Source organism: Tachysurus fulvidraco, chromosome 17 (assembly GCF_022655615.1).
Source record: "Tachysurus fulvidraco isolate hzauxx_2018 chromosome 17, HZAU_PFXX_2.0, whole genome shotgun sequence".
In the NCBI taxonomy this organism is placed as follows: domain Eukaryota; kingdom Metazoa; phylum Chordata; class Actinopteri; order Siluriformes; family Bagridae; genus Tachysurus; species Tachysurus fulvidraco.
In genome coordinates, this window is record NC_062534.1 from 13,430,222 (window position 1) to 13,437,666 (window position 7,445).

Here is a 7,445-nt window from a genome sequence, read left to right on the forward strand (position 1 = left end):
GTCTTGTCCTGCACTGTATGCACCAGGTTACACAGATGCACTTTATGTATCTAGGACATACTTACTAAGTCCTTAGCTCTGTCTTTGCTTCATGTAGGACCATGATCCTGGAGAACCGTTGTCTCATTTCACTGTGTACTGCAACAGCTACAGTATATATGGTTCTTGACTCTTGACTTGACTTGGAATGGAAGTTTATTGTACACAAATTGTAGTTGAATTGGTGTTCAGACTAATTCTCAGGTAATACTAATAAAGAAAACATTATTTAAAAAAACTTGAACTTCTGTTCTCAGTTCAAACAGTAAATGGCCACATCATGTGGCCCTACACACTAGTCAACATTTTATTAAGCTGTTGAGCACCGTTTATTTTTTACTACCCATAATAACTATATTATAATAACTATGATAATAATAATAACCACTTTATTTTTTATTTCTTTATTTTAGGCATGCCGTCACATTCTTAAATAATGAACGAACGAATGAATGAATGAATGAATGAATGAATGAATGAATGAATGAATGAATGAATAAGTAAAAAAAAAAAGATAATTGTGTTCTGGTTGTCCTTATAGAACTCTATAACAGGGTCTCCCTATATGAGTAGAACCATCATGTTAACTAAAAACCATAAATCATCAGGGGACGATGCAAGGGACAATGCAAAAGAGCAGCAAACCGACATAGTAAAGCCAGAAATGAGTAACTGCAGATCCAGTAGATTTGATTTCATGTCTACAGTAAGCCTGATATTTCAAAATAAAAGCTATAAACAGAAAAGATTTTTAAAACAATGTGATAGTTGCACAATTACGTCTTTGATCAATACATTTTATGAAGTATATGATCACATGAATACTTAAACATTGAGTCAAACATCAATTATTATTATTATTATTATTATTATTATTATTATTATTATTATTATTATTATTGCCTAAGTTTTTTGTTTTCAAGCTAAATTGAACTTTAAATTGCTCACATTTCCTCTAAATCACTGAGCCTTAAGAAAGTCTGCTCCTATGACCCTGTTTTTATTTTTATTTTCATACCAACTGGAGGATTCAAACCGGAAATAGAAACAGGAAGTGTTTGAATCCGGCTTCACGCTGCTTGTTCGCTTTAGCCGACTGGAAGCAGTGCATTGCGTTCACATGAAAAATGGCTTCGTCCTTTTGGAAAGGCGTTGTTGGTTTAGGACTGTTCGCTTTGGCCCATGCAGCTTTTTCGGCGGCGCAGCGTGAGTAAAAATGATTTCTCATGAGAAATTCTGGGAGCTAAGTGACACTTAACCTGCTGTTTTTATTTATTAATTTATTTACATGTTACAGACTGCCCCATAAAGCTAGTCGGTTAGTTAGCATGACATGTAGCGGCTTCGCTCAAAAGACCTGAAGTAGATTAACGATTTTCAGGTTATATCGCGTTTTATTTTTATCTTCATGGTTAAATACAATTGGTTTCTGTGTTAATCCACTATATTTACATTCTATTATTTGCCTCATAATGAAATATAAACACTGACTGATTTTTATACCACATATTTAGCCATCACCGGTTTACACATTCGCTAAGGCTAGTTGCTAAGCTAATGCTAGGCTAAACATGTACATAGCATTATGACTAACGGCTTTTACTGTGCTAGCTCATAGTCAGGTCAGTTATTTGTCTGTAAATGATTAAACAATTCCTCAAGTGGAACTAAATCAGTTTGTCTGCCACATGACAGTTTAGTGTTACTGATGGTAGCTGTTAATAATCCGCATTAAAACATCTACAGGTTTCTTTGTTGTTGTTGTTTTTTTTTACAAATTCTGTTCTCATACTTGTTGCAGGCACAAAGAACCTTTTAAATAAAACCCATGAACCAGAACAGTACATATTTATATTAGGAACATTTATCCAACTATTTCAATATTAAGGTCGGAATTTAAATTGAAAAATAAAATCTATGTATTTAATTTTTGAACTTTTCATTCATGAAACACGTTTCTGTTAAAATAGTCACTATAGGCAAGTTAACCGTTTGCATCAGTCTAACAACTATAAGAAGGCAATAATGCATATAACTAGTGATGGGTTGTGTGTTTTTTCCCCCTTGGTTTATCCTGGTTTTTATCCCCCAGATGTGAATGAGTTATTATGACTCTGTTTTCTCTCAAGGTTTCTTCATAGTATTGTTTTGAGGTTATATTTTATTGACAACAAATCCTTTGGCTTACATGTGATATTTTGAATTTATGTATTTCTTTAAAGCTGCTTTGGGGCAATGTTCATTGTTAAAAGTGCTATACATGTACAATTTAATTGCGTTTCTGGCCCCGGCTTGAGGAGCATTTTCAAGAGCTTTTATCCCTGAAAAGATGTTTAGCACTTTGGTAAGCCAGAGAGACTTACACACACATCTTACACAAAAAACCTTTTGTATCAGGAAGCAAACAGTTATCCATTTGATAAAGAATAAATCTAATTGTTTATGCAAGAAATAATGTAATGTAATTGATTGTCTTCTGCACTAAAGTGTACTAAGTGTATGAGTGATTTGTCCACAGGGAACTGTCATTTATGTAATCCCTAATGATTTGAGCAAAAGTAACCAGAAGATATGAACAAATTGTGTACTTTTTACAAATTGTGTAATTACATTTTGAGCATCCAGACATTGTATTAGGTCACTAACAATACCAAGTATCATGTCTAATACAGGTCCTGAAGCACTGCATCCTTGTCTAATTAGATTGCCCAAAGAGCTTTGAAAATTGTCACAGCAAGTCTCTGCTGTTACGTATGCTTGTTCAGATTAAGCATCGTTAATGAGATACAGGCAGATAGACCCCTCAAGAGAAGTTACAGCAACATAACACTAATATTAAAAGCAAACCCAGATCTGCAATAACACATTAAATAATGATTTGCATGACATTAGTAATAATAATTAATAAAAGGAGCAATAAAACAGGTGTGCAAAAATGGCAGTGAGTAACATACACAACATATGTCTGATATAAACAGGATGTACAGATGGTTATGCAGTATGTGTTCATCTATCGCACAGAAACGTTATGATTAAAGGAAAGTATTATTACCTAAAATGTTGAGTCTGCTACAAAATGATACTCATTTTTTATGTAAATTTATAATATATAAGAGGGAAAATGCAGGTTATTAGTTATAATAAGTTATTTTAATCCTTTGTAGTCAAGTTTCATCAGAAGACTATTTCTTTAGATACATTTGCTTATAATTATTTTTTATTTATATATATATATATAAATAATTTTCTTCTTTTCCAGATCGATCATACATGCGGCTGACAGAAAAGGAAAATGAAACTCTTCCAATAGATGTAAGTTTTTGCCCCATGGTTCTAAGTATAAACTTGTAATGTGTATGATAAAATGGAAGTTAATATATATATATATATATATATATATATATAAAATAGTAATTTTTAAATATTTATTTTGTGCTTCCAGATAGTATTACAGACGTTGTTAGCATTTGTGGTTACATGTTGTGGAATAGTCCACATCTCGGGTGAGTTTAAAGACATGGACGCATCTTCAGAGCTTAAACACAAGTAAGTAAAGTGAACTATTCATTTGAATTGCCTCAGAGTTGTTTTAATCATTTTCTCTTTAGTGTGGGAGATTTGGCATTAAGCATAACTCCATCTCTTCTCCTCTTTCTTTTTCCAGAACATTTGACACATTGAGAAACCACCCGTCTTTCTACCTGTTCAATCATCGAGGCAGGGTGCTTTTCAGCTCCGAGCCAGAGGCTCCCACTGTAACTCCTCAGGCTTTGCCGTCCAATCCGCTGAGGTTACGCAAGCTGGAGAACTTTCACTGAGACTAGCCTTGAAAGGGGTTTCCCTTGCCTGTTTTGCCGTCTTTTTCTTCCTCTGCATCAGTAATCTCCTCGGTTGGAATGGGCACACTCTGTGCATACGTCAATATGCTGTACAAATCTGCATCTCAGCGTGGTTACTATTTTGAAGTCTATGGACTGTGCCAATTCCTCATTCTTATTTTTTTCCAAACTCATACATTTGTCTTAAAACGTCAGAAAGATACACTGTACTCAATCAGGTGGCACACAGAGAAGGGAGAAGCCATCCTCCTCCTTTTCCTACTCTTCCTGTTTCATGATGAGCCCTAATCCCATCTCTTATCCTGTTCAGTTTGCCACATTACCTACTGTGCTGCCATGTTTAACTGAGGTTTTTTCTTCCCCACATCCTTTTTAAAGGATGTAACTACTATGGACCATTAATTTTACTTATGTTAAGATATACTATTTATGACTGACGGACTACAACATAGATTTTGGTATGCAAATAATGCTAAGGTTAGTGTAATTACTAAATTGATGCCTGGTCTGGGAAATGAGAAATAAAGACGTCTAATAATGCTAACAATACTGTGAACGCGCTGTGGAAAATGAATGCTACACCACTTTTTTGTTTTTTTTGGGGGGGGGTGGCCGGGAGTATTGTTTTTTCCCCCATTTTATTTTCTGTTACAGTGCATTTGATTATTTTTAACAATAAAATCTGAGATTTTATTGATGAATTTTACTGAAGAGATGTATTCATTTTCAAGTATAACAGGACATCTCTTCAATGTGATATCTAGAATATATGTATAGAACTAAAATGGGTGACAAGTTAAAGGAAGGTCATTTTTTTATAATGGTTTAAATACACTCATCCCCTTAGAACTGGGGTGTCAGAACTAAGGATATTGATTTTATGCCTCTGTCACTTGAAAACAAGATTTTCATTAGCACATAATCTCAAAAGGATGGTCGAATGTTTAGAACATTTTTTTTTAATTAGCAATTCTCAAATTGATCCACAGAGGGAGAAGGTCACAGCAAGAATGAATGTACAAAATAGATTTTCTTCAGTTGCTTCCTTCCTGTTTGAAGCATCTTTCAAGGGTATTTCTGGTCTACAATTTAGTAAAAGGAAGAACGTGATGGTGGTGAAAGCATCCCAGTCAGTATTGTTAATGTCAAGTTCTTCATATTCTGTGAATTAACACTACCAAGATTCTTAAAATAGAATAGGAGATAAGGATATATTAGTGGTAACTGTTAACCTGTACGTTTTTGTAGAAATCATTTATTAGTCTGATTACAGTATTTTAATTTATCTTTTTATTTTCCAATTATTGAAATAATAGAGTTGAGAAGAACTCACACAGGCTGTAAAAAAAAAAAAAAACTCCTCAATTTCACGTGTTTTCTCTTGTTTTTAACATGTTTTTAGTTTTCTGCAAATTGAAATTTGGTGTCAATGAGTCATATTAAAGGTCGAAATCCAGTGCATATTTTTTGATCATTTTCAGGCCATCAAATACGGCACCCAGGCAATGATCTTATCAGCCCTTCAGCCTGAGAAATGTTAGCCCAAACATGCTATAAAGTGGAATGTATGAAACGTGGACAGTCCCCTCACTGCAGCTCTCTAATGTTATTTCTCATCACCTTTTATCCTCTAATGAAACCTTTCTGCCCCGTTGAGAGTGCTTTCTTCCAGGGTGATAATTTTCCCATCCACAGGGCATGAGGGCTCACTGAATGGTTTGAGAAGTATGAAAATATAATGCTATGGCTTTCACACTCACCAGATCTCTTCCTTGAACAAAAATGAAAGTCCTTTGCAGTGCTCCATACCATCATCATCAACTGACCAAATATATTTTATAAGAACGGTGTTAATGCAGAGGTGCATTTTGGCATAATCCCAGTATTTTTTTTTTTTTGTGTGTCAAACATTTGTATATAAAATCAGCCAAACTATATGGTTAGTTTGGCTTTTACATAGTGACTGTGTGAGTTAAGGTGACTGTTCTGTGTAGATGTGAAATAAATCTATGAATGAGTCTTTTTCAGAGGCAGTTTACCTGCTGACCACTTATCATTTTGTATTTTCAAATAATGTGCCTTTAAAAGAAGTTTAGTTTAAGCTTATTATCCTGAGCCTTTTAAACAGAATGCCACCATGAGCTCCCTGAGGTCATTCGAACCGGTCAATCTAAATAATCATTTCTCAACAAAATCCTTTAAAAGAGGCAACGGTAAATAACTCCGCTGTTAAGACCCTATGTTGGTTTGTGGAAAGCTGTGTGTAGAAATCCCAGTGACTGCCACAGAGAAACTGCGTCTCAGCAACTCACAATTCAAAGAAATATAACCCACTTTTTGCCAAAGCCACACTCTCCAAATTACTTCCTTCAATACAGCCCAGGATGCTACAGAGACCAGTAGATTTCCTCCAAGTACATATTTCATTGAGAGCTGCCAGAATGTGAGGGGAACTTTTCCCAAATGTTACAGAAATGTGTTTTGACTAAAAACCACTCAGTCCACCTTTAACTCCAGAAGGATTTTGATTCATTTGGATGCGTTTTAGACCTAAATCTGGGCAAATATCTATAAGTAAAACTATATAATCAGCTTTATAAATGTATGCTTAACAACAAAAATGGCAGTTACTATAAATAATGTAGATATATAATGATATACAGCTCAAGAATGTTGTATATTTTGCTCTTTGTTGCTTTATGTAATGAAAAATGTACCCTTTTTTTGGGACCCTTTTTCAAAAATTTACCCAACTAAGATGAAGAGGCGTACAAGCTGATGATATTCCTACAGACTTCAGAAAAAGTGACGTGACATACGGCTAAGTATGGTGACCCATACTCAGAATTTGTTCTCTGCGTTTAACCTATTCAAAATGCACACACACCGTGAACACACCCATTTATGCTGTGGCACCCAGGGAGCAGTTTGGGGGTGGGGGGTGGTTTTGGTGCTTGCTCAAGGGCACTTTAGTCATGGCTGGCCGAAACTCGAGCCCACAACCTTAGAGTTTTGAGTCAGACTCTCTAACCATTAGGCCATGACTTCCCCCCAAAACATTTTAAGCCTGGTCTACATCAATGAAAAATAACAAAGGGACCAGGTTGCTTAAAGAGCAGGTCTCGTGTGGTGTTCCTGGTGTGCAGTTGTTAGTACCTACCAAAAGATCTGGCAACAGGGTCATAGCCCTCAATTCGTGTGGGAGTGAAGGCCAGTCCGTCTTCCCGATCCAACAGAATACAGTAGCTACTTTAGCACAGTGAGCAGAAAATGTTGGCCATCATAGAAAGGTGTCAAAATGCCTTTCTAGTCAGAATGCCCATGCTGACCTGTGTACACTGCTGAAATCATCTACATTGTGCATGTGAGAAATGGAAGAAAGTATCCTGGTCTGGTTATGTTTTCTTTTATTTCACATGGACAGACAAGTGGGTTGCTTACCTGTGAAAAAGAGGCAGTGTGATGCTCTGGGCAATGTTCTGCTGGGAAACCTTGGGTCCTGGTATTTGTGTGGATGTTACTTTACTGGATGTACCACTTACATAAACATTTTACAGACCATGTACA

The 7,445-nt window shown here is 35.6% G+C and overlaps 1 protein-coding gene across 1 annotated transcript; it reads left to right on the forward strand.

The window, feature by feature from the left end:
* Positions 1 to 1,089: 1,089 nt before the first annotated feature.
* mmgt1 (membrane magnesium transporter 1) lies at positions 1,090 to 5,898 on the forward strand. Its single transcript, XM_027136170.2, has 4 exons — positions 1,090 to 1,245; positions 3,299 to 3,351; positions 3,482 to 3,585; positions 3,704 to 5,898. The coding sequence occupies exons 1-4, from the start codon at positions 1,167 to 1,169 to the stop codon at positions 3,855 to 3,857; spliced, it is 390 nt and encodes a 129-aa protein (XP_026991971.1). The 5' UTR covers positions 1,090 to 1,166; the 3' UTR covers positions 3,858 to 5,898.
* Positions 5,899 to 7,445: the final 1,547 nt, after the last annotated feature.

Excerpts from the sequence above, each read along its gene's own strand:
- mmgt1 (XM_027136170.2), top strand. The coding sequence starts at position 1,167 with ATGGCTTCGTCCTTTTGGAAAGGCGTTGTTGGTTTAGGACTGTTCGCT. Across the intron at positions 1,246-3,298 it reads AGCTTTTTCGGCGGCGCAGC|ATCGATCATACATGCGGCTG; the intron begins GTGAGTAAAAAT and ends CTTCTTTTCCAG. Across the intron at positions 3,352-3,481 it reads ATGAAACTCTTCCAATAGAT|ATAGTATTACAGACGTTGTT; the intron begins GTAAGTTTTTGC and ends TTGTGCTTCCAG.